The 26,177-nt window shown below is 48.0% G+C and overlaps 2 protein-coding genes across 7 annotated transcripts in view; one reads left to right on the forward strand and one right to left on the reverse strand.

Annotated features, from left to right (window-relative positions):
• Window positions 1-317: 317 nt before the first annotated feature.
• CHAF1A (chromatin assembly factor 1 subunit A) lies at window positions 318-15,951 on the reverse strand. Of its 3 annotated transcripts, none has more exons than XM_075175223.1 (15): window positions 15,791-15,951; window positions 15,326-15,376; window positions 14,263-15,086; window positions 11,609-11,665; window positions 9,219-9,460; window positions 8,553-8,613; window positions 8,064-8,132; window positions 7,421-7,644; window positions 6,751-6,919; window positions 6,471-6,551; window positions 6,304-6,393; window positions 5,791-6,052; window positions 4,690-5,177; window positions 2,317-2,410; window positions 318-811 (listed from the first exon to the last, which is right to left on the reverse strand). In XM_075175223.1, the coding sequence occupies exons 2-15, from the start codon at window positions 15,372-15,374 to the stop codon at window positions 714-716; spliced, it is 2,808 nt and encodes a 935-aa protein (XP_075031324.1). In that variant the 5' UTR covers window positions 15,375-15,376; window positions 15,791-15,951; the 3' UTR covers window positions 318-713. The 3 variants fall into 3 exon arrangements, 2 of the variants coding, with proteins under 2 accessions (XP_075031324.1, XP_075031325.1); XR_012677525.1 differs by lacking the exon at window positions 15,791-15,951 and adding an exon at window positions 1,179-1,306 and having other exon boundaries at window positions 727-811; window positions 15,326-15,732; XM_075175224.1 differs by lacking the exons at window positions 11,609-11,665; window positions 15,791-15,951 and having other exon boundaries at window positions 15,326-15,732.
• A 1,301-nt stretch (window positions 15,952-17,252) lies between these two features.
• The window catches only part of SH3GL1 (SH3 domain containing GRB2 like 1, endophilin A2), a 29,683-nt gene continuing 20,758 nt past the window's right edge, over window positions 17,253-26,177 (forward strand). For 2 of the 4 annotated variants that reach the window (XM_075175430.1, XM_075175431.1), the window contains exon 1: window positions 17,253-17,402. In XM_075175430.1, the coding sequence (XP_075031531.1) occupies window positions 17,358-17,402 (45 nt within the window). In that variant the 5' untranslated portion in view covers window positions 17,253-17,357. Of the gene's footprint in view, window positions 17,403-23,477; window positions 23,872-26,177 lie in introns of those variants that run through there. The other 2 variants (XM_075175428.1, XM_075175429.1) reach the window with 2 other exon arrangements.

A 26,177-nucleotide genomic window follows, 5' to 3' on the forward strand; every position in this document is an offset into this window, starting at 1 on the left:
GAACTAATTCATCAACGCACAAGCCATATAAAGTTAAAAGCCCAGCAAGTTTGTTACATACATAAACAAGTTTGATGCTAGTGCAGTCCTTTATATGTCAATCAAAGTTTTTCTGTGGGGTCTCTAAAAGAGACCAGCTTTTATGTATACAGCTTCTATTGTAGCAACGTGTACAGGAGACCTATAATCTACCCCTGATACGTAATTAATACTGGCCTATCCCAAAATAGGAGAAAAAAGGTGCATTTTTTTTCTTTTCCAAAGGTAAAGCCCTGCTGCTGTTCTCTGTAGCAAGTAAGACCACAAACAGGATGATATAGATAGCATAAATTCAAATATAATTGTACATCATTTATACCCAAGGCCATGCTATACAACATTATGAACAGAGTAATTCCCCCAGTGGCATCACAATAAGCTTATTTCAAAATCCCTCCACTAGTTTTAGAGATAACTTAGATACTTTCCATTACAAAGAAGTATCAAAATTTCAATAATGCTTTATTAAGGACAGATTAATATGCAGTATTTTTTAAGCTAAAAACTAGAACTAAAAATTTAAGCTTCCATCTGGTCTGAAGCAGAACAAAGTGCTGTCTTCTCTTTACAAGAAATGTGGAATACTTTCAAGTATCTTGTTCAAAGATACACAAGGTTTAAAATTTTCTAACTCATTCTACATACATACAGAGAAGTTAGTAGGCATTTAAGTCTCAAACTGAATTAGATGGGCTGACCATGCTGGTGTCCTGCTGAGCGGCTCTTGTGCCACTGGATTCTGAAGCTGTTTCAGTAACTGCCAATGTAGAATCTGCAAAGTAGAAAATGTGTTGGCTTGGGGTTTTTTGTTTGTTTGGGGTTTTTTTGTGTGTTTTTTTTTTTTAAATATCCTCATTAATGTATTAGAATTTGACTACCATATGCTTTATCTGTCTCAGCTTGTCTGCCCATGTGTGTTGCAAGTCTCCTTTTCAATACTATTTAAAAACTGGTTTTAATATTGGGTTATCATCAATCCAGAATAAAATTACTTCAACCTTAAAAAGGATCTTCATAATCTTTCCAGTGCTTTCGACCTGGGCAGACTTAAACAGATACCGCTGCATGCATGTCAACAAAGCCTGAGGAAGGCAACTTACTGAATAGCATCCCCGTCCTCAGAACAAGAGGTTACAAACCTGAAGCAAGGCTTTCATCTCGCTGCAGTCTTGTAATAAGCAAAAGCAGCTTAAGATTAAATGCAAATCTTCTTGTCAAACAGTTATATTGTCTGTCATGGAAGGCGAGAGGAGGAATGGAGCACCAGCTGAGATAGAAAGGAGAACTCAGATATGTCTAGAATGGGTCAAACACTCTATAGAATGCAAGGCTTCAGGAATACGCACGAGCCCTTATCTATCAATTAGAGGAGCTGCCCAACACAAAAAACCCACTTTCCTTAATTCAGGTTGTGCCAGTAGCATTGTGAAAAAGCGCTATTGTGAGAGCACTAAGAAAGGGCTCGGAGGTTTTGAAAGCGGTTTAGAGGAGCTGAATGCACACCATGTGGTTGGTGTTAAGTCATTGATCTGTATGATCAAATATGTATAGTTAAAACCTCACTGAGATGAAAGGAGCTGCTCCACATCCTCATCCCACTGTTTCTGAATCCACAGCCTGAAAGGATGCACTATAGCAGTGGAGCTTTGAAAGCTCTTCTCCAGGGGATAACTGGGACAAATATAAGCAACTGCTTAGACTCTAGCACAGAGTGTTGATCAGAGCCCTCACCTGTCAAACATTCATTATTATCTGATGTTATTTTCTTCAGAATAGACAATTCAGCCTGCACCTAAGACTTCAAGAAGGCAGCAAAGGGGAAGTTACACTCCAGACCTTGTCAGTCCTGGAAGGGCTCTGAACGCAAGCATGCACACCCCAGAGACCAGCCCTGCTCAGCAACATTTACCAATAGTTAGTGAATCTGCTGATACTGACCCCAATGTTCACTTTTCTTTCCAGAAAGAAAATGGTAACAGCAACAGTCAAATGCTAGTCACAAGTACTTTGCTCTATTTAGTCGATTGGAGGGAGAAGGGAAGAAAGGGCAAGAGCAGGTTAGAGAGGACTGTAAATAGCAAAGAAGCATCTAGAATAAAACATAAAAAGCAGCGAAGTACCTAAAATAAAACATCTAGAAAGAAGAGCACATGGCTCGGTGAAAAAGGTGACAGAAAAACTGCAACAAGTTTAGCCACACACTGTTCCTACTCTGTCGTACTCTCCCTTGTGGGAGCGAGCATCTGCCAAGAGACTGCTATCAATTTACTTTCCCACCTCTGCCTGGCTGTATATCCACAATCATGCAGTCATCATCTTCCTCATCTTCCTCGGTGTCTGCCTGAAATCCATCCATCTCCGCAGCTTCAGCCTTAAGGGAAAAAAAAAGGTACCAGCCGTGTATCAGCAAGCTGACGGCGCTAATGCGTGAGACTGAGCACAGCCAGTGCCGTGAAGAACTACCGTGGGCATTCCTCACAATTAGGACTCACAGCACAGTCTGATCAGTTGGGCATATTCGTAGGGAAGAAAAATAAGCAACCCCTGGCTTCAACAGACACTGACTTTTGATAAAAGGCTTCATCTGCAATGGCATGTACAGCAGGAAGCACGCCAAGCTTCTGCTCCAAGATGTTTCACTATTACACAATGCGATGAACAGTCTACACATCGAAAAGTCAGTTCAAACCTTAATTGAAATCTGACTCAGTTTTCTTGTTCGCACCCCTCCCCCCCCCCCCCCCCCCGGAAGGGAAATCTCTCCCCCCTCTGCTGATTATTTTGGATGCTTTCTTCCTTCTGAAGATGGAAAATGGCTTTTGCTTGTCAAGTTTGAAGCGTGGTCTCTCCCTGACTCCTCCTCATCTTTGCCAATTAGCTTTTCTTCAGGGAGGGGTGACAGTTCTTCCCTTGGTGACCCTATTTTCTGCCATGGGAGCAGCACAAACTACTCATTTTGAATCGAGAAAATGAATACAAGGAGTGATACAAACTGAAGTTGCCCAGCATTGAACAGCTGCAAGTGTTTTTGGTTCCGCCCCCCGCCCAACTGGAATGGTGGAATGAACATCTCAGACCTAGAACCTGGTCCCCACCCCCTACAAGCTGTTCCAAGAGAAGAAATTTTGAATTTATATCTTTCATTAAAGTCATAGTTCTCAGATTAAGTATTCCCCTCCTACATGTGTGCAGGTACTGCGCACTTCAGTACCAAGTTCTTCTCTCTCCACAGTTTATGTAAGAGCACCTTTACTTACACGAGTCTTGAAGCTCTTGGCATGAGCTTCATGGCAGAATAACACGTGCCGGGTCAGAGAACCCGGCAGCCTTGACCTACCAACCTACTGACAGGAAGGACGGGATCTCAATACCTGAGCAGTGCTGATTTAGATATCAGGCATGAAAGGCTTTCAGGACTTGACACCTTTGCTCTGAGCTGCACTGCGCCACACCTCACGAGGACAGCTTTAAGATGCTTTCGAGAGCTTTGAAGAATTCAGGCCGGTGATGTAATTCTACTAAAAACCTTTGTTTCGCTATTTCTGCTCAAGTAGTCAGTTATAAGCAGAATTTCCAGTTGGTGCCAAGCAGAGATTTTTATCTCTGCCTTTATTTAGTGTATAAGAAAAACCCCAAGCAGATGGAGTTTGGGGGCTGAACGGCTTCTCACAAGTCTCTGATCTCTATCAATACTTGAATGCAGAGATTTTTCAGTAGAAAAGACAAAAAAGGCAAGAATGAAGTGGGAAGAAAAAGCATAAAAAGCTTTGTCTGAGGCTTCTTTCCTCCCCCTTGTCCACAGGGGATGAGGAATAAATCCACTGACAGTGCAAACCCTGTCTTACGTGCAGGTTTGGAAGCAAACAGTTGATAACACCAAGCTTCAGGACCTAAAGCCTTACTGTCTTAAAGGCACAGAGCACCACACAGCTAAAACAACGATCACATACTTTTGAGTCATCCTTTTGGATGATTAAGCTCTTAATACTACCTGTGGTTACCCTGAAAAGCAGAAGCAAACAATAGTAAGACCGCAACAAAGCTTAGAGCTGGAGTAGCAACTATTCCAAATCCACCTCATTTTGTTCCTATGAATTTTTTGTTTTTTAAACCAGCTCTTGAAATTCAGCTTTATGTATGACAGTATAAGCCAGAGACTTTACAGACTATTACGGGTTGAGTTGCAGCACTTATGAACCACATTTAATCAGTACACATGCAACTGATGTAAGTCACCAGCTTAGGCTATACATCTGGCAGCCATACACACACATAAAAACCTGCATACAAATTATATACAGCCGTAAAACCAAGGCCAAGCAGACACTCAGAAACTATTCACAGCTTGGATGCAATCACTGCCAAATAGCAGAAAATGGAAGAACAGCAGGAGAGCAACATTTCAAATGGAACAGACAGTCCAAGCTGGAGAGAGACAAAAGAAACCCATCTCTTTAGAGTCACATAATTTCACTCCTTTCCCCACAAAAAGGGTCTTTTTGTACGAAGATCTGTACCTTAAAATTTTGACTCTGCTTATGGCAGATCTGTGCCAATCTGGGAGGTGTGCCAGGATGCTCGCCTACTGAAGATGCACAGCTACATTCCCATTGTTCTTTATGGGGGAAGAGCACCACGAAAGGAACTCACCTGTTCAGCATCCCGAGGCCTTTTCATGAATTTAGTGATGGACATGCTTCCGGTGGACTTCCTCTTTACCGACATGGGGGTAGTCTGCAGGACAGCCACGCCTGGCACGCTGCCACCCTCCTCCTTCCCTGAAGAAGGAACTTGTGTGACGTAGTTCCATTGACAAGGGACAGGGAGATGCTCTTGATCAAAACTCTTCAGCACCTCCGAGTGGACGTACCAGCACATCCTATATTCAGGTCTCTTCTCATACACAGAGTTCTCAGAAATGATTCGCTTTAGCCTGGCTTTGGAAGGGACACTGCTGTCCTCACCAACAGGCGTCTGCGGCCGGGACGTATGGGGGCTCGCAGGGCTTGTGTCACTACAGTCGGCAGCTGCAGTCACATCACTGAACAGTCCTTGCCGGCAGCACTCCTGGAATTCCTGGATGATCACTTTGCTCCCATTCACGTTGCCATGCAGCAGCGGCAGAAGCTGGCCAAGGACTGCAGAGAAAAAAAGAAGCACAAAGATTGTGGGGAAGAACTGTTTAAAGGTCAAGAAAAGCCAGGCTGACATAACCTATCAGTGCACACGCTCCAGAAAGAAGACAAGTAGGCTGAGATTAATTTTAGATATGGGATTGTAACAGGAGCTAAATTTGATGTAGAAAAGTCACCCCCAATAATAATGACACCTTGAAGTGAAAGCTTCAACCCCTGTTCTAGCCTTTATGTGCATTATTCACATCCTTGTGTTAATCAGGTACAGGAGATACTCAGTACTGAAAACTATCACACAAACTAAATCCTTTCCCCCTGAACAATAAACCGGCCAATGGTTCAAGCACTTCCAGTAAGCAGTCCTAAATTTGAGTCTACTGAAGTCTTGTTGGCTTTATTTCCTAGATTATCTAGAGCAAAAGTTTTTGGAGAGCGTAACTAAGGCCATACCAGACACAATGCTGGAAAACTCCTTTCCAAGAACTCTCATAGAGATTCCTTGGATTTCAGACTTGCCACAAACAGATCATTCTGAAGTCGACACTCAATACAAAAATCTATTCTCTCCAAAGCAGAGTACAACAGTGCATAGTACATTTAGCCCTTCAGGTCTTACTTTGCTGATCTTTTGCTCTTTTTTTGCTACATTTCTGTATCTGCTGTTCTTCCTCTGCAACAGGTGAATCCAGGATACACGCTGTGAACTGCTGAAGAACCTTTAGGTCTGCATTTGTGCCGCTGTCATTTTCTGCACTTTCCCAGAGGCAGCCAATTTTCACAGGCTGTAGAATATGGAACCTCTTCCCCTTGGCCATCAGTTCATCCCACTCCTTTGCTTTCAGCTTTTGACGAACCTTCTGATTCTCTGGATCGCACTCCTAAAGCCACAGGTGAGAAAGAACTCGATACATCCACTCCAGGAAAAACAAAAGCTTTTTAAGCCCAGCTTTTTACTGTGCTCCTTGAGCTACAGAAGTCTGCTCCTGAACCATGCAGATCTGAGATGTGCGATTAACCTGCTACGATTGACTTTAGGTGCCAAGACTACGCGCTTTCTTCCTCTGCCAATATTTATTACGTGATTCATTGGAAACAGAGATGGAAATGCAGTGACACCCAGTTCACTTACTTCTGTCACTCCTTCATCTTCAGATAGATACCCATGGGGTACAAAAAAGCCATCATCATCATCTTCATCCTCTCCCTCCTCTTCATCATCCTAAAAATAAACTCTGCTTATTAGAAATTACACTGACAAGTGTAATTTTGGTTCATTTCAGCATGCAGGATCCTTACCCCTTCACTATGGGAGAGACTTTCTCCGGGTTCCTCCTCTTCCCATTCTTCATCACTATCTACTTCGTAGTCCAGTAGTTTCTAGAAGAAATGCCAACATGCCACTTCTGTAAATAATTTGAAAGCACGACGCTAGACCCCATTCAGGGTTTCAAAACTCAGTAGCAAGAGGGAACATGCAAGTGGATCAGAAATTCCAGAAAACAAGTGAACTTGGCCAACCACATATTCACTTTAAGAGCATAAAGAAAGAAAAGAATCCAACTACACTGCCGCTTACACTGTCCTTTGACCAAGGATTCCTGGGACGGATCATAGTGGTTTTCTTGTTCCACGTGCCCCAGTACGCAGGACGGTGATTCTCACAAAACTGCAGAAGTTTCATTCTACCAAATTTCCCCCTTTCAGGAACAGCATGTGTTTTGCAGTTATCCACTACCACCACGTCACTGTTAAAACAAGAGACCATCTTCAGCACTTACAGAACATGCCCCTGCTGCTCAGGAAAGCATCTTACAGAAAACTTCAGTTCAGCCACAGTACCAACCCAGATTAGAACAGGCTCTCCCAATTCTTCTGCAAGAGCATGAATTCCAGACAAGCCACCTCCCTCCTTAATAGCACCTCTGTTTTAGCTATCGGTATGTTTACTTTTTAAAACTATCAGAGGAACACCACTAAGGGCCAGTAGTGTCCAGTGCTGAAAGGCAGCTGCCTGAAGCGCAAGATTTCCCACGGAGGATTTCAGAAGCATTGTATGGAATGAGGGAAATCTACACCATAATGTACTGCTCCCCGTGGAAACAATTTCAATACAAAAAGAGTATTCAAAGAAAAGCTCCATCTTCCCATCATCTCCTTCCCATCAGCTTAGAATAAGGCTACCTTGAAACCGTTCTGCAGTTCATTATATAAAAAAAGTGAAGAAAACCCCCAAAACACAGACTAACCTGTTTACTACGTCAGCACTGTTACTGACAAAAGTAGGTCCAGTTTTACGTGGTTTACGACACTTTAGATCCCTCAAGAAAGAAACTTCACTATTCTGTGCACACAGGAGCTTATCCAGCTGTTCTAAGTCATCTGGATCCAGGGCAATACGACAGAGGGGAGCTAAGACCATGTTCTCCTTAATTTCAAAAGGAGCAAACTTTCCACAAGAGCCAGCAAGAATCTGAAATATTAAGTGAGGATTCATTAGGATCTGAACACCTGAGAAACTGCAGTACCAGCACATTCAAGATATACAGCAAACCTCAATACCAGGTGCTGATGTTTGAGTGAAGATTTAGGTTAAGCCCTTCCTATCTGAGACTCCAGATCTTCTCAAGGGAATCTAAGTCTTTACAGCCAATGCAGCAGAAGACAGAGCTCAGATTTTTACTACAGCAACTACAAACTTCTTTTGTAGTCTCTGCTCTGATCACAGACTTTTTTTCTTTAATCCTTTACACTTTTGAAATTAGGAAGTAAGAAATACTAATGCTTTGTCCACCTAAGAAGCTCTAAGGGACAGATCAGAAGGAAATCAGCATATTTGTTAGAAGACAACTAATGAAAGACCAACAAAACACAGGAATAGCAATACCTCACCTTCGGGGCTTGTGGAGTCTTTGGTTTCTGGAAGAACCTCGTAATTTCTGCCTTCTGTGCATTAATACGCTGAAATCAGAATCAAAATGCAAATTATAAAAACAAAGGTAGGACAAGGCCTTATAATTCAAGGTGAACTCATGCATGACCCAACTTCAAATCTAGTGAGGTATAAAGCAAAGTTCAGTTATCTGCCAGCTCCTGTGACTCAACAAAAAATTGTCTTCTCTAACACACCTATGTGGGTTCCAGTGTCATTGCTAAGACAAAGGATAGAGTTCACTCACGGGCATTGAAAAAACAAATGCAGAAAAGACTAACAGATAAAAGCAAAGACACTAAGGCAGGGTACACTGCCTGGAGAACCGCAGTAGCTGCGGGAGCCCCGTTGTGAATGGCTCAGCGGCTGTCAGCAGGGTGCCAGGGAGTCCATTAACACCACTTCACCATAGCGGAAGAATTTACAGACAAGCTAGAAAAAGCATTTACCTTTTCCTCCTCTCTTAACCGTTTCTCCTCTTCTTTCTTTCTCTTCTCCTCAAGTTTTGCCCTTTAATATAAAGCCCATGTTAATCATCACAAATCATCAAGTGTTTATTTGCACTGAGGAAGAGGTGAGAAGCCCCAAACCTTGACTAAGTCCCTATCACACTAAGCAAGAAGACAATCTATTAATTCAGTCAAGGACCATACTTGGTTAAGCCTACAGAAGATTCTCTTCATTCCTTCTAGAGAAATATTGACCTGTTTTAGCCACAAAGTAGTTTGGCTGCTTCAAGTTTCCCTCAATACCAGGAAAGGGTAGTTATGGTATTATCAAGTTACAGGCAACTTCCTCAACAGACAGGGCACCAGTGCCAGCAAATTGCAAAAGTACAAGCAAGACTGATCGTGAAGGGAAAACTCAGTGGAGCACGACAGCTCTTTTCAGCCATTTCAAAACAGAAGCCCAGGTCAGCCTGCAAGCAAAAAGTACTGCTGAGACTGGGGTCTGGTGTACACAGTCTTTCAAGCACTTAAAATATATCCCGTGACAAAGCAGCACATGCTGTTTGACCAGTATAGCCTCTAGAAGGGACACTTGAGGTGGGTATGGAAAGGTGCTCACATCATTACATGTTACTCCCCAGGACCGGCAGAAACCAAGCCACTTACTCTAAAGCTTCCTGCCTCTCTTTGCGTTTCTCCTCCTTCACTCTCAGCTTCTCAGCTTTTTCCTTTTCTTCTTTTTCTTTCTTTTCTCTCCTTTCTTTCTCTTTCAACTCTTTCTCTTCTTCTTTCTTTTTCTTTGCCTCCTCCTTGGCTCGCTCTTTTGCGGCTTTCGCTTCTTCTTTCAGCCTTCCCTTTTCCTCCCTTTCTGCTTGCAACTTCTGCAGCTTGTCTGCACGCTCCTGATCCTGGTTCAGAAAGAAGCCATTAAGCAAGTTGTCTTTTTGTACACAGTAATAGCTCCTGGCATAAAAACTTCAGTAAAATAAGGACTTCATTTTTTCAGCTGAGATACTAGAGTAGATTCTTGCACCCACCCAGTGCTTGCAGCATCATTTCTAGCTATCACAGGACACAAGGTTATAAACTGCAGCTACCTGTTGCCTCAGCCAGCTGAGCCACCTGGTACTGCCTCTCCAAAGGAATTAATTGTTCTTTTCTCCTAACAAATGGAGGCGTTTCCATTTTCTAAGCATCAAGGAAAGCTTTGTATTCTACTTGCTTTATATTTGAGTCATCTTCATTACCAATGCAGCATTATAGAAAATTATATGGGAATTTAAAAATATTGGTTTTTAATTTAATATAAGATTTCAGATTGTTTCCAAAATACTTTCTTTGGAAATACATACCTCATGAGCTAAGCTTTCATCCTTTTATATCAATGTAGGGCTACCATAGTATAAGTTTGAAAAGTGAATTTGATCTGATTTTGCATTATAAACCCATAAGGATTTTCTGACGATGTTTTTCCACTATCTCAGGCAGTAATGCGAGTCTCCAAACTCTGAATTGCGCATCTGCTTTATAAGACCTGGAGCTCGCAAAAAAATTGTCACTTCTGTTAGTCCATGTTAGATAGCCAGACAACACCAGGTGCTCTAAGCTTATTTAGGGGGCACTATGGGAACAATGTGGGGAAGATTACATTGAAAATGTTGCTGTTCACACTATTTCCTCCCAAGGCAACTGAAATTCTCGTTATGGGTCTACTGACACATAAAGGAGAATGTGGAACGCTTACTAAAAAATGACAAATTCAAGAAAGAGAGCTTCCCTACCTTGCAGGCATTGGTGGCTTCACCAGGAAACCAGAGTATGTCTGTGCTCAGACACACAAATATCCTCACTGTGTATTTTCAGTTTCTTTTTATTTATTTCACATCTCTTCTTGGCAGCATCAAGACTTACTGAACAGCGTCACAATGTACAATTAACTGCAGAAGGCAACCGACATACAAAATGGTGCCAATGGTAAAAAAACCAATATTGGCAGACCTGAGTCATGGTAATCAGTGAAAAGCTACTGGGTAGTTTGGAAAATGGTGTGAAGTTTACAGCAAGATTGGCGGGTCTATTTAATTTTTAGCATAATAAAGCTTCCATTCTCATCTCTCCCTCATATTACTGCTATTTTTAACATACATATAGAATAGAAGACCACAACAGATTGGACTTCTATATGGGGCACTGTAAAAAACAAGCATCTTGGGAACAAGCTCAACCACATATAGTTTATATAAAAACCCACAACAATCCCCTACCAACTTTATAAACTAGTTACTAACACAATAAGAATTCATAAGCACTGGCCTTCCCAACTGCAGTTAAAATAACACTCAGTTCTCCAGCAGGCAAAGCCCACTCATATAGCACTGACTGTTCAAAAACTCCATGTGATCCATCAGCCTCCTTTATATTTAGCATTTTATGACTGAAAGCAGAATGGACAGCAAAATTATCACACTGCCGATTTGTTACGGAACAGTTTGCTGACTAGTTGCATTCAAGAAAACAGAGACCAAGCGTTGAGCCTTTCCAGCAGCGACATCCAACAGGTTCTTCAGCAAGCCGTAAACACAGTGGCCCGTTTACCTCACTTATTAATGAAGAACAGACCCTATGTTTTGTGGCTTAAAAGGGGGAAGGGTGAGAATGATGAAGCAGGAACCAGCTGTAAATAGAAGGCTCTTGAAGATTTCACTTGTATCTGTCCACTTAGCAGGCTGCACCTACCCTTTCAGGAAGGGTTTGAAAAAAAATTCTCAAAAGCATCTTGACAAGCAGTCAGCAACGTTTACAGTTTCTTAATCTCTTACCAAAGTGCACAGAAATGCAGTGCAGGCCACCCACACTTCATTACATATGCAGCAAGAAGCTTTGGAACAAGCCAAGTGCTTTAACTGCGTGCATTAAGATTCTTCCATATTCATCAGTGAGGAAAACCAGGAAAAGAGATGTTCTAAGTGGACTAAGATGAAATGCAAAGGGCTTTGCTTACTATTCAATGCAAAAGCACAGCAGGTTAACTTTCTATGTCAGTGAAAATGCCTTACTCTTTGCAATCTCAGCTTCTCCTTCTCTGCCGAACTTTTGTGGAATTTCTGAGATACCTGCAATTACAAAATGCAAGTTTTAGAGATCTACATCATTCCCTTTCCACGAGGCACTAGAACTCTTACTAAAAGAACAGCAAACTTCATCTGAATTGTATTAACATTGTTCTTGCAGATTAGTATATTCAGCAACTTAAGTATTCCTTCAGTATAGAATAGAAGAATACAGTTCAAGCATATCTAATCTCCCTGATTTCCATTTAAGTCTGAATACATCTAAATGCTTCAGTTTACATTAAGTCCTCATGTTACTAAGTTTTGCATAAACAAATCCCGCTAGTCTACTCCATTCTGAAGTATCATTTGCAACGGAGTATCACGTGCAGAAAACCAAACAGAAGCTAGAGCTGCTCCAAATCACGAGAGCACAACAGAGGACATTTAATTATAGCAAAGTCACTTCCTTCAAGTTGCAACTTTTTTTTTTTTGCATCCTACCACTTACTCTTGCTATGATATTTAGATATAACTTCCTGAATACAAGGACTCTTATCCATATTTTAATACTCTTTCTTCTTGTAATCATAGCCCTCTTGCTCTTCCGTCGTACCAGCGCATCAACTCTAAGTTCCCAACAGGTCACACTTCTCATTTCTCTTAAAGCTGTTATTTATAAGGGAAAAAAGGTATTTTATATTTAAGAGCATTGTTCATAGACTGGTCAAAGGCTTAATTTGTCAATATTTCAGCATACTGTGGCTCAGTTTCTTGTATCCCCCTCTTCCTTCTCCTGCCATTCGCAGTATAAGGTACCATGTTCATCCCTGTGATGAGACTAACACAGACCAACTGCTTTATTTTCTATACTCACAGACATTTAAGCTTACACAGTGCAAAGCTGTATCAGGAGATTCTGTATTTATCTGACACAAAATATGAGTTCTTTCAACTGGGAGCTTTAGTTTACCAGAGCTATTTCCACCTAGGAAAACAGACATGCCAGGACAGACACCAGTACAGGTCGAAGTGCCGACTTCCCATTTTGGCAAGCAGCACATGAACTGTTCCCACCTTACTTCACGCCATGGGAAACCAATAACTTGTTTGCATTATCATATTACATCAGCAGTCAAGTACTTCTTTTGTTTGCTCTGCTACACTGGAAATACTTCATGCCTGCTTGAGTTTATGTATTTATTTTAGAGATGAAAGACTGCAAGTTTCAGCAGTGCAAAAATTGATCATTTTCCTCAATAAGCACACAGTAGAAGAAATAGAAGACCTATCACATCGTGAGCTCCAAGCCCCAGCTAACTCATCCATACCTCCTCCAGGCCAGCGAGGTTTTTGCTCACCTGTGGGACAGTCTCTCCTTAAAGCCCGGGGGAATAGTTGGTGAAAACCTTTCTTAAAAAGCTCAGGGTGGCATAAGCAGGAAGGTTACCAGCCACTCCACCCCTTCACCCTCATTTACCTGAGCCACAGACTCAATTCTCCACCTCTGGCAGCACAACATCGACCCACTCCTCAATACCTTCCTCATTTTCCCCCTCTAATAATGTAGTTGAGCAAAACAAATGCACTGGTAGTCCAGCGTAACCACAAGTGAGGCTTAGCTACAGCGCCCAAGCACATTCACCAGGACTGTTCTGCTTCACAGGTTTCACCACGGGTGACTGTGCCCCCCCCAGAGAAATCCCCACCTTACACCTCCGCTCATCCCTTCCCCAAAGGCGGTGAACAGCCTCAACATGAATGTTTCAGCCACCTGCACAGATACTGTTGTCCTTAGAAGCTTCCCCTTCAATACAGCACCAAAAATCACAATGTTTTGGGGTCTCTTGCTGGAGCGGAGCTACTAAACCGGAACTAAGATCACAATAAACCAGCTCATACGGAGATAATTCTGAGGTGTTCCCTTCTGCGCTCCAGCCCTCACCGCCCAACAGCATCGCACATCCCCAGGAGCGTTGGACGTGCGGTGACTCTTCCCCAAAGCAGCTCCCTGCGCTCCTGTAACAAGATGGCTGAGAGCACAAGCTCTGTACACCCAGTTCGGAGAGACAGAGGCTCGTCTGACTCGTCCTCCATCCTCACGTGCAGATCTGTAGTTCCACTGATGCACTGTAGTTTGAACTTAAAGCATTTTCTATGCCACAGTTGCAGAAATTCAGAACTTGAAAAGTGTCTGCGCTGACAGGTACTGGGGTAACGTCCTCTCACAGTAATTACAGCAGCTTCATCGAGGACAGAATAGAGGTTTTAAAACATCACTTAAACAACAAAACTGCTTTTGGACACTGTCCTCATCCCAATTACCAAAATGCTAAGTCCCAGGGCATGCACTTCATGAGCAGTTCATAAAAAAAATATAAAATGAACCTGTAACAGAGTTTAAAGTTACATTCACATGATGCAAATATGCCAGCAGCTCAAAAACAGGCAAGATTTAAATTCTTTAGCTATATGATTTAGAGGAAGATTCAAAAGGGCAATAATTCAGTTATGTTATTAATAAATCAACACCACCTTCTATACACTTCTCACAATCTTTGTGAATATCCTATTCATCCTTTTCACTACAAGCACAGGAAACCATACAACCTATCTGCAACACAAGAGCTTTTAAAAGAACCCCAAGAAAAGAGACCAACCTTCCTAACAGGCGTTGAGGCAGCTAAAGGACTAGTATTTCTTTTTGTTTCTGCAGCAGGCTGTGCCTCAGGTGAGCTCACAGAGTGAGAGCTTAGTGAGGAGTTGGAAAGTCCAGAGTCTCCTTCGTGAGATGATTCCATGGTCTCATTTTCCAATGTGATGCTTCCATCCAGAGAAGCGACTTGGGGAGATTTTGCAGTCATAATATCCTCCAGGAGCACTATAGGCATCTTCCCCTCAAAGATGACATCCTTCAGTTCGCTCTGGTTTACTTTCCTGTTTTCCACGTTGTTACACTCTGTTAACCCGGAACGCGGCTGGATTCCATCTACCAAACTTTCATCTTTATTCACTACAGTTTCACGCCGCACATCAGTCTCCATTGAATCATCTGTTTGGCTACTCTGAGGGGAATTCAGACAACTCAACTGGTTTCTCTCTTTTCCTAACGTGCTGTTAGTTATAGCTATGGATGAAGATGCTTTTGAATCAAAATTAATATGGTCTATGTCATCACTTAGTCTATGGCTAGAGCCCTTTGTCAGGTCAATAACAATTACAGTTTCGTTTGTGTTATCTTTTGTGTTTTTCTGTATAAAATGGTCTAACGGACCCTTTCCATTAACAAGTTTTGGAGAAAAATTTACATCCGAATCCAGCTGGCAGTCATTCTCCACATTGTCCAGGGATGCATGCGATGCATCTAGGGAGGAATCCTTACTTAGGCCAAACCCACTTTGTGAGCTCTTTACTTTTTTGACTTCTGAATCTGCATCGTATTTTTCCTTTGGTACAGGATTCAAGCGTTTGAACGGCAACCGAGCTGAAACAACAATGTTTTATTATTTTAATCATATCATACAAGTCACTGGGGACGGGAGAAGGGGGGGAATCAAATACCAAGTTATTTTATTAGTTCTTAAGCACAAGAATTGAAACAGATTAGCCAATTGGGGCCGGTTTATTACTGCAAAACCAATATATTTCACAAAAATCAGGTCTGACACCTTCTCAGTGCGTTAAAGCCACACCGCGTGACAGACACTCCCTCTCCAGCCTTACCTTGTACAAGCTTCCGAGGAGGAACGGCCGCTTTGTCTCTGCACTCCATGGCTGTGAGGGAAAAACATAATAAATAAATACTCATGACGTATTCCCGGTGAGCTACGTGCTTCCCCAAGACAGCCGGCCCGCGGCAGCGCCCGCCAGCTCTCCCCAGGGCGGAGCGCGGGCACAGCGAGGCCGGACAAAGGGGTCGGGGCGAACCCCGCCGGCACCCCTCAGGCTGAGGAGATCTCCGCACCCGCCGGGCCTCAGGCTGCCGGACACCGGGCCCCCCGCTGGGGCCAGGCTGAGGGAGGGGAGGTCGGGTGAAGCGGCGGGGAAGGCCCCGGCCTGGTTCCGGGGTGCGGCAGCGGCTTCCAGGCCTCCTTTGTTACCCCGGGAAGGCCTCGCGCACCCCGCAGCCCAACCGCCGCCGGAAACACACGGCGCCCCGGCCCCACCGCGACCTCAGGTCGGTCCTACCTGCCACGGCGGGCGCCGCGGCTCCCGCCGCTCCTCCAGCGGCGGCAGCTGCCGACCCGTCCCGGCCGGTCCCGGCCGGTCCCGCCCCGGGGGCTCCCGCTCGTATTTGGCGGGAGCCGGGGCGACCCCGCGCCTCACCGCGCTGATAGGCGGAGCGCGCCCCACGTGACCCGCCCTTCCGCCCGCTCCGCCCCCCTCCCGCCCGCGTCTCGCGAGGAGGGTGAGAGGTAGGCTCGGCGCCCGGCCTCGCCGCTGCCTTCCGTTTGGCTAGTGCCGCGGCCGTCGCTGACTGGCGGCGGCGGCTGTCAGTCTGTCCCGCTTAAGGCGCTGATTGGTTAGCTGGGTGAGGGCCGACGGAGTGCCGCTGGGTCCGTACGCCTGGGCTCGAGGCCTGCCTGCTTGCCGGGCGGAAGCCGGGGCAGCGGCGGTGCGGCCCGGGGCCGGCTCCGGAGAGGTCAGGGCAGCCTGTCCCCAGCACCGGGCAGAGGGGCGGAGCCGCCTAACGCGCTGAGCCACTGAGGAGCCCGAGCCAGGGCGCGAAATGGCGGCAGCGACGCCAGCCATTGAGCGACAGCCGGTGCGGCGCGCAGGCGCAGATGCCTTCCGCGAGGGATTCTGGGAGTTGTAGTTCGGTGGCGGCGCGACGCCCCCTGGGAGTGGTAGTCGCGCCCATTTCCTCTCCGGTGCCATGGCGGTTGCTGGTGGCGGGGCACGGGCTGTTCGCCCGGCCCGCGTCCTTCCTCGGCCTGGCTGTTGCCGTGTCCCGCACGCTGTCCCCTCCCTGCAGCCCTGGCTCAGGCGGTGCTGGGCCCCTCAGCCTGGCCGGGGTCCCCCCCTGGGCTGTGAGTCCCCAGCTCTGCCTGCGGCGCGGCTGCCGCCTCTCCCCTCGCTCCTTGCCTCTCCTCAGGGACGGAGCTCCTGCCGGTTTAGCGCTTTACCCCCACACCGAGGGTACTTTTGAGGGCGGGCTGGCTCTGTACGGGCGGCGGGTACCCGTTTTCTGTGGGAAGTGATGTTGCTTCGCAGCTGCGGAGCTGCCAAGGGTGTTTTTCACACACCCCTCACGCAGAGCGGGCTCGTGACAGCCGGGGATCGCGCTGTGACACACCGAGTGGCGACACCGGGGCCTCCGCCAGGGCCGGGGACGATGGCGGTGTGCGGCAGCCCTGCGGCCCCGCTGCCCAGCAAGCCTGGCCGGGCGCCAACTTGCAGGAGAAAGATGTGACTATGGTGGAGAGACAGGATTCCGCACGACCGGCCGCCCCCGCTGTCGCGACAGGGTCGTCCCCCACCCCACCCCGCCCGCGGCTCAATCTCAACGGCATCGCCTAACCGGCAGGGGGCGCGAGGGCACCACGTGGCGGGCAAGGCGGCGCTCCGGCCGGCGCGAGCGTGGCTGCTCGGTGGTGCCGGTGGCGGCGCTCCGCCGGGCCGGCAGGGGGCGGGGCGGGGCGGGTGCTTCCTGGCGGCGGCAGCGGCGGAAGCGGCAGCGACCGGGCCGGGCTGCTGCGTGCCGAGGCGTCCCGCCGCCCCCAGGCGTCCCTCGGCGGCCGGCAGCGGCGGCAGCATGTCGGTGGCGGGGCTGAAGAAGCAGTTCTACAAGGCGAGCCAGGTGAGGTACCGGGAACCTGCCACCTCTCCCACCGCCGCGACGGCCCGGGGGCGGCCGACCTTCCCTTACCAGCGCCCGCTGCTCCGCCTCGGTGACGCCCTCCCGCTGCCGTCTGCTCGGGCCGCGGGCCGGCTCGGTGGTGCCCTGATACCCGCCGTTATCCCCTCCCGGCATCCCGGTCGGTGTCCGCCGGGCATCGCCCCCGCCCCGGTACCCCTGTCCGGTGGGCCCTCACCAATGCCCGGTGTTCCAGCTCGGCATCCCCCATTATCCCGCTCTCGCACCTCCCTGCCAGCGCCCGGTTCTCCAGATGTCCCCTAACACCCCCCCTGCTTCCCCCTCCCGGGGACTCCTGACCATCCTGGGGCTCGGTGTCCGTCCGTGGCGGGTCAGGACCAGTCCTGCGTGGGCTGCCAGCAGAGCAGGGTACCCCAGGGTCCCCGCTGTGGCCCCCTCGGATGCTCCCCAAACCCTCGGGGGAGCCGGGGGGAGTCCCGGGGCTAGTCCCGTACTCCTCCGGGCCGGGGTTGATGGAGGGACACCAACAGAGAAACGCGTCCACTGTGGACCGGAGGGTCCCAGGGTTTGGGTGCTGGCTGCACCCGAGGTCCAGGTGGGTGTCAGGGTGGAGGTGTGCTGTCCCACCTTCCCCAAAAATGGTCGGTGTCCGCAGCATGGCGGGGACGCGGATCCATCCTGCTTAGCTCCAGAACTGCGGCAGCGGTGAAGCACCTCAACAGCCAAGATGTCCTTGGACTTCCTCAGCAGAGTGGGGATTTTAGGAGAAAAACCTGGAAGGTGGCAGCCGTGCACGGTTCGAGGTCGTAGCTGGAAGTCACCAGCCCCGTTACCCTCGGAGGGCAGCTGCAGTCCAACCTTGGGAAGCTCCAGCTTCCTGGAGAGCAGCTGGCGGCAGGATTTTGGGATTGGCGTGGGAGCCTGGATCCCCGGCCTGCATGAGAAATGGCATGGGGACCTCGGAAAAAACTTGTCAGATGTGCGATTTTTAGCCAAGCAAAAATTGATCTCGTAATTGATTGCTCCGGCAGTAAACAGGGAGTTTATGTCGTCCTAAACCTAAGGTTAGGTGTGGCTCCTCGCAGCTTGGGGCGCTGCAGCTCTACCCCCAAATGTGGGAATCTGCTTCTAACAGGGTTCATGAACATCTTCTCCCTCACCCTCTGTGTGAGGAGTGGCCATTCCTGATCTCCCCGAGCAGAGTTATCCTTCCTGCTGCTTGCCAACGCCGCTGAAATTAACAGTTGGGATTTTTTTTTTTTTTAATGTATTTTTAGAACGATTCTGGAATTGCAAATATTCCTCTGCTTCCCCCAGTCGCCACTTTTCTGCCCCTGTTTTAAATTTAAGATGAATTTTGCACAGCTCTACCAACAGACCGTGTTTTCCAGGCACAAAGTTTAAACCCCTTTAAGCTCAGCCCAAGTATGTTTGCTACGTGTGTTGCCTCCTTTCTTGGCTGTGTTTAAAAAAAAGCATTTTGCTTAAACAGCAAAGCAAAAGACCAGATTCCTTAAGTCATTCCCTCACCCGCTTTCTCACAAACCCCTGCATCGTGGGGTTTTTTACGACTTTCGGGTGGGGGGAAGGTTGTGCTGAAAACTCAGTGTAGGAGGATTTTGCTAGTGTGGATGTGCTGTGGTGGTGTTGCAGGGCAATTAGAGGTGAAAGCTCATCGATGAGTCAGGAGTACCGTGTTTCTAGCCTTTAAAAACATCATTTTAAAACACCTGATGAAACCTTTCTTGGGAGGAATTATTGTAAAGTGAAGTTATATGTCGTCTTTGGTGGTTTTTTTTTTGTTACAGGTGTATTTTTTCTTAAAAGGAACCATTTTAGCTGCTTGTGAAAAAATTAAATGCAGTGCAGCTGTCCAGGGAGAAGTAACTTGCCCAACATGCCGACTTGGTGGCCTGTTCACCTCTCACGCACGCGTGCACATACTTCACTCGAGCGGTTAGACTGTGTTTGGTGGCCTATTAAATTGGGAGATAAGGTGTATTTGCAATTGCATTGTGAGTTTGTCCACAGCTCTTGTTGCTGCAGGCTTTTGGGAGCTGGTTTAATCCAAAGAAGCCGTGTTTGTGTGAAGTTTTCCACCAATATCGGTGAAGCGACTCGCTTTGCAGGGACAAGAGGGATGCAGTCCTCTTTTGGAGGCGCTGCCATCCCCTTTGCAGCGCCCGGGTGACTGGGATGCAGGAAGGTATCTACGCTTTAGAGATGCTTTATCTGGAAACTGGGAGTGACTGGTTCCAGTTCAGTCTTTTTTCTGTCTTCTCATCCTCTCCCTTCCCTTTCCACCCTCCTTCCCTTTCCTTCCACCGGTCCCACTCCTCAGCTGCCCCTTGGCTGAAGGAGAGGAGGATTAGTTATTTTTTGGCTCCTTTAAAGCTATCAGACGCTGCCAAAACCAAACATGTGGAAGATCTTTCCTAAAATGTTGTGTTTCATTCCACGTCTGTTGTTAATTGAAGGAAAACGGAGCCAGGACCAAGGTCTGCAAGGACCTCGGCACCACTGGAGCGGCAGGTTTGGGATCCCCCCTGCCTCCCCGCCCGACAAGGGGGCCAGTTCAGCCTCCTCGGTAGCCCGAGGGAGCAGGGCTTGACTCGTGGGCTTCTGCGGTCTGATTCCTGCGAGCCCACGTCTTCCCTGGGTGAGGCAGCCGGGCGCCCACACGCAGGGAGAGAGCCGAGATAGTATCCTGCAAAAAAAAAAAAATCATGCTGGCAAATGCTGCAGACGGTGAGCAATTCTGTGTATGTGTCCAGAACAGGTTTTGCTAGTTCACAGCAAAATGTTCTTTAAAAAAAAAAAAAAAAAGTTGTAGAAAACAGTCTCGCAAAAGAAAGACGGAGAAACAACAACAGCAGCAGCTTTGAGCTCCAGTGTTGCGAGCTGGGAGCAGGGTGGGAAGTCCCGGTGCAGCCCCTGCTTGTAGGTATGAGACCAGCTGATCCCAGGCGCCATCCAGCCTTGATCCATCAGCATCCACTCAGAAATTTGCAGAAACTTTGTGGTGTAGAAATGGCTTCATTTGCACCATTTGCTTTTTATATAGACCAGTGTAAGTCCTAAAAGCCTGTAAAACTTTCCATTAACCACTGGATAGGGCGGGCTGCACAAGCAGGGCGCCTGCCTGTGCCGTTCCTGGACGAATCTGATACTTATTGAGTGTAAGTGGCTTTGTCACTACTTGCACATCGAGCAGCAGCCCTGCCTGGCACCAGCAGGTTTATCAGCTGCTGGTTTGAAGGAACAAGCCCTAGGGTGGAGGCACTGCTGTTGTGATACGGTGATGGTAAATGTGTCCCCTCCCTCCGTGACAGCAGGACTGTCCTACACTGTCTGACAGTGCGGAGGCAGGAGAAGCAGTGCAGCCTGCTCACTGGGGACAAGTCTGATCCAGGGAATGGTGTGCGGTGCCCTTATCCGCAGCCCACCTTGGTGTGGTATCACCATGGCTCCCGGTGCGGCTGCTTTGGGTGCTGCCCCGTGGATGCGAGGAGCCGGCATGGGGAGCGTCCCTCTCTGCCAGGCCGGGCAGATGAGCTGCTCAGCTCTGGGCAGTTGTGGCTCAGCAGTTGACGAAGGTACAGCAAGAATGAGTTTGCCAAATACTGTCATTTTAGGTACAGCAGGGCCTTTCTGGGGGCACAAGACATGTTTTTGTATGCTGGCGGTTCGGCTCGGGGAGCAGATTCAGCCCAAGCAAGGGTGAGCGAGGGAAGGCTGCATCGCTTTTTTAAACCAGACTAGTATTCAGCCCTGGGCACCGCTGTCATCCTGAACAGGATTAACGTGCTCCCAAAGCTTGTGTGGTCCAAGCCTAAACCCTGCTAGGCCTGCCTGGGCTTAGGAACCGGGGTAGCAAGCGGAGGCTCATGCCCTGCTGTGCCTAGCGAGTCCTGGCCTGAGACACAAACCAGCAACCTCTTCCTCCACATGCAAAGTACAAAAGCCATTTTCCAAGAAGGGGAGAGGCGAGTGCTAGTTAAAACTAGCAAGCCTTTGACATGCATGCTTTTTCTTGAGTTTGATGACTGCTCTCAAGGCTTCTGAAGATATTTTTGAATGTGAATAGCTACTGCTTGCTTTCTGCCTGGCCCAAGAGCCTGGGATGTGCTCTGTAGCCTCCGACAGCCATTTCAGCCCAGGAGGACCACGCAATTCCCAAGCTCCGTACATCGGCAATGTATGCTTTCCGGCCAGTTGTTAATGAGCTCTAAGAGCTTCCTTCCCTGCAGCTTGGCACCCAGGTGCTGCAACGCGATGGCATCTGCTCAGAAGGCTGAGGCAGAGGAATCTGCTCCTAGATGCGCTGCACAGGGACCGTTTGGTGACGGGGGACAGAGCGCAGCTGGCGGGCAGGGATAGCATTTCTCCTTTTTTTTTTTTGGCCTTCGTGGTCATTTGCTCTTGCTCATGCTGGATTGGGATTTCCTTTATTTCTCTTTGGGTGAGCTTCTTTCTGCGGTGGCTTTGTGCTGTGCTTTCAAATGTGTTTTTTTTACTCCCTTTCCCAGATGATACCTTTTAACAGCTACCTTTTTTGGATTTTTTTTTTGAGGTTAAGTCAGTCCTAGCATCTGGCTTTCTCTTGTAGGCATGAGATGCCTTTCTGCTTGCAACCTTTGCTCTGTATGCGGCTGGGCTCTCAGGATGGGTTTCTCAGGACATCGCAGGTGCACTGTGCAGCACAGGATCTCCTGCTGGAAGAGAAATGAGAAGCGCAGCATGCAGGATAACCTTCCACGTGGAAAACCAAACCCACGAGACCCCTTTCCCTGGCCAGAGCTTGTCTGTTGGTGCCCTGTCTTGCTGCAGATGGTTTTGATTGTGCCTGCCCTCCAGCCTGCTCCCGCTCTGGTGGAGACTGACACACCCCGAGTTCGTCTGCACATTTTTGCTCCAATTCGCCGCTGCCAGAGTTTAAACAGTGGATGGTGTCGGGCCGGAGAGGAGCTGTGGAGCCAGGAGAGCAGAGGGTCGTGCTCCTGCTGCCGACGGTGCTGCAGGGCAGTTATTGCAGCAGCAGAGAGATCATAGACTCACAGAATGGTTTGGGTTGGAAGGGACCTTTAAAGCTCATCTAGTCTAACCCCCTGCAGTGAGCAGGGACATCTTCTAGAACAGGTTGCTCAGAGCCCCATCCAACCTGACCTTGAATGTTTCCAGAGATGGGGCATCTACCACCTCTCTGGGCAACCTGTGCCAGTGTTTCACCACCCTCATTGTAAAAAATTTCTTCCTTCTATCTAGGATCTTCTAGATCTATTAGATCTTCACCTATCGCAGCTTTTTGGCCAGTGGATGCGAGTTGAAGCTCTTAGGACAGTGACAGTGCCCAGAGACATTAAAGGAGGGCACAGCCCCCCGAGACAGGCCAGTCTCTGCTCTGCAGTGGCATCAGAACTTCATGCTGACTTGAATCCTCCAGCAATTAGTAAAACCAATAGTGGATCTGAGATGCTCTATGCGGTAGCTTTTCTGCTTTCGCAGAAAGCCAAGGTGAGAGGTGTGAGCGTGTTGCAGGCAGCAGTTGGGCAGGGCAGCGGGGCTGAAATCCTGGGGAAGCCCTTGCTGGTGCACTGGGGCTGAGACTTCACCCGGGAGGGTGCCCAGAGCTGCCCAGAGGAGAGTTTGAGGTGCTATTTTGGGCTCACGTGTTCTTTTTGAGCTGTTCTGATGAATTTTGCACACCTGTGCTGTGCCACCGGCAAGTGAGTCAGCCCGTCCCTCAGCAGCAGGGTCTGAGGAGCAGGAGGAGATGCCAGGAGCAGGTCGCTCCTTGGCTTTTCTGCTACGGTGGAGGCTGTGCTTTGGTGATAAAGGCAGAATGAGGACTGGGTGGCACGACGACACGGCGAACAGGTAATTCCTGGGGGATGTCATTGGCAGGGTCGGGCTCTAAGTTCCTTATCTATAAATGGGAATTTGGACTGGAGAGTCAAGGGATTTTGCTGATTCCTGCCAGCCTGACCTTCCCTCCCACAGCACCTGGTGTTTTGCTCTATTAATATTAACCTGGCCTGGAGTACCCTGCGGCCTCCCTAGTTTATCTTTCAATATTAATCTGCTCCTGAGGCTGGAGGAAAGCTGGATTTGCTCAAGCGCGGTGTGACGTCCTGCCTGCTCAGCTTGCCGGCCGGGATCCATCTGGAAGGGAGTCATATTCGGCAGTAGCCGTCGTCCTCGCATGACACCCTGAAGCCCCCCGAGCAGTTTGCTGTTGCTGGAGATGGGTGTTTCGGTGATGCATGTGTTTGCAGATCCACGTGTGGCAGGTGAAAAGGCGGAGGGGGACGCATGTACTCTGCTTTCAGCAAACCTCTGAGTGAAGGGGACTAGGCTTCAGCACATGCCACTCCTAGCCTGGGTGATGATGATGACTGAATACTTGCAGAGATGCCTGCTGTCACGTCTAGATAAAATGACTGCATGCAGGGTATTTTCATATTCACTCCCTTTTCTTGCATGATTTGTCGTCGATGAAACGCCTGGCATGGCGACATTGTTCAGCTGGTTAATCATTGTCAGAGCTGAGCAGCCCCGTAACGGAGCAGTTTTCAGCTTTTCTCAGTATTGTTCAGCCTATCTGGAGTCACAGGCAGGGGATGGCTTGTGTCTCTGCATCAGTTACTTTAATGTGGCTTTTTTATTTCCTTTTAAGATTACTTTCACAGCTATTGGGCTCTAATAGTAAGGAGAACTCAGATTCTTGGAAGGCAAAGACAGAAAACAGAAGTGGAAAACTCCAGCTCTCCATACCCTGCTCTGTTTGCTCCTCTCCTTATTTCTAATGTCAAACAGGGAAAGTGTTATCCAACTGGGGGAATCTGCGACGCGGATACGTGACTCGGGGCTGGGGGGGGATTGTGCGGCATTAGGAGTGCTGGTTCCTTGTTGTCATCTCATTCTGTGCAGTGATGCCTGCCCGCCTGCCTCGGGGCTTTCTGTCTAAAATTATTTATCTAACTATCTGTTTTCACAGGTGAACTATTGAAAGTGGACGATGCCAAGGGGGACGGTTTCTGCACGCGGTGGAAGGAAATCCTTCCTCCCCCTTCTCCCTGCCAATACTTTCCTCCTGGGAAAGAGCAAAATAGGGATGAGATCAGGCAGGCTGGCTTGTAAAAGCTGATTCATTTCTTTAGCACTTTTTTTTTTTTTTTTTTTAATTTTTGTTCTTTCTCTCCCCCATCTCTACATATGCCAGTGCCTTTTGCCAGGGCTCGCAGCCACCTCCAAGCCCCAGGTGGTGAAACTGGAGGGACAGCAGCCCGTGCTGGGAGCCGGCAGCTTCTCCTGCCTGAGACTGCAGAAATACCGATGTAAAAATCAAAACTGCGGGCTGCCTTGGCGGGCTTGGTGCCCCTTGGGGAGGGAATCTGTGTGCAGTGGGATGTGAGGGGTTATTACAAGACCAGAGCCTGCTGCATGGATGTTGCTGTCCCTTCCAGAGAAGGCTGCTGGTTTGCACTGCTCCCAAGCAGGATGCTGAATTACAGAAAAGACCAGAAATGAAATAAATCCATAATCCGGAAGGTCTTGGGTTTGTAATGCCCGCTGAACTCGCTCACATGGAAACTCAGTGATGTGTCTAGACACTGACGCTGTTTCATAAGACTCCCGCGTTGCAGAGGGCTGCGCTTGTGGTCCTTTCCATCTTTTTAATTGCGCTGATTAAATCATCAGCCTGAGCTGTGGAGTCAGGGGCCTGGAGCTGGAGCTCCTGTCAGCAAGGGTGACTTTTCCTACAGATCTTTCCCCCCACTGCCATGGCTGTGTCCCAGCCTTCCCCCCAGGTCAGTCTCTGTGCAGAGCCGAAGCGGATGGGGAAGGATCCGAGCTTGTCAGGCTGGGAAAGCCCCGCAGCATCGCTTAGCTTCTCTTTTCATAAGCTGCTGTGTGACATGACTTAATGCAAGATTCAGCCCCTCTTGGCCTCTTGCTGTGATTATAAAAGCGATAATTAATTTTTTTTTTAAAAAGGTTTCCTCTTCCTCTTCCCCTCGGCCCCCCCGTCCCTTTAGTCGGCGATCTCATGGCTTTCAGGAACGGGTTCCTGTTGACAGGAAAGCGCTCAAGCTGGAGGGATAAACAAGCTGCTTTTGGGATCCTCTCCAGCAGCAGCATGGTTTCATTGCTGAATGTGTGCTTGCCGATAGTGCCTGGGGGTGCTGACGAGCTCCCCAGCCTGCCGGAGCGCAGGCAGGGGCATCCCCGTTGCACTGGGGCTGTCCTGGGGGGTGACAGTCCCCCTGAGGTCCTGGACCTGCCCTGCTGCTCCTCTTGCAGCGGATGGAGAGTCCATCAAGAGAGAACCCCGGCTGCTCATCATTCCAAGAAAAGCCACCTAGCCCATGGTGTGTGTAATTAGCTTTGTTGCCGATGCCTTATTGATAGAACTAGTCTTTTTTTCTTTTGAAGCTGCTGGGAATTTTAGAATCTTCGTATCTCATTTTAACTGGCTATTAATAAAGTTCATGATACTGTCACTAATTAGATTGCTTTTCTGCTCAAAAAAAAACCAAACTTAAATGCATCTCCATAATGAAATTCTGTCTTTCAGACAGAAGATAAAATTTGCATGATTAAAGCTTTAAAGGGCTTTTTCTAATTGAGAAAATGCTTCATAATTGATCCTAGAGCTTGAAGACCGGGCTGTATCTTCTTGTTGGCCCAGACTTTATTCATCAATGATAATTTATTAACACTTTCTTGAACAAATTTGTTTTGGCTTAACAGGAC

The sequence above is a fragment of the Calonectris borealis genome, chromosome 28, assembly GCF_964195595.1.
Source record: "Calonectris borealis chromosome 28, bCalBor7.hap1.2, whole genome shotgun sequence".
NCBI classification, from domain to species: domain Eukaryota; kingdom Metazoa; phylum Chordata; class Aves; order Procellariiformes; family Procellariidae; genus Calonectris; species Calonectris borealis.

Excerpts from the sequence above, each read along its gene's own strand:
- CHAF1A (XM_075175223.1), bottom strand. The coding sequence starts at position 15,374 with ATGGAGTGCAGAGACAAAGCGGCCGTTCCTCCTCGGAAGCTTGTACAA. Across the intron at positions 7,645-8,063 it reads AGACTCCACAAGCCCCGAAG|ATTCTTGCTGGCTCTTGTGG; the intron begins GTGAGGTATTGC and ends TTAATATTTCAG. Across the intron at positions 2,411-4,689 it reads GGCCTCGGGATGCTGAACAG|GCTGAAGCTGCGGAGATGGA; the intron begins GTGAGTTCCTTT and ends TTTTCCCTTAAG.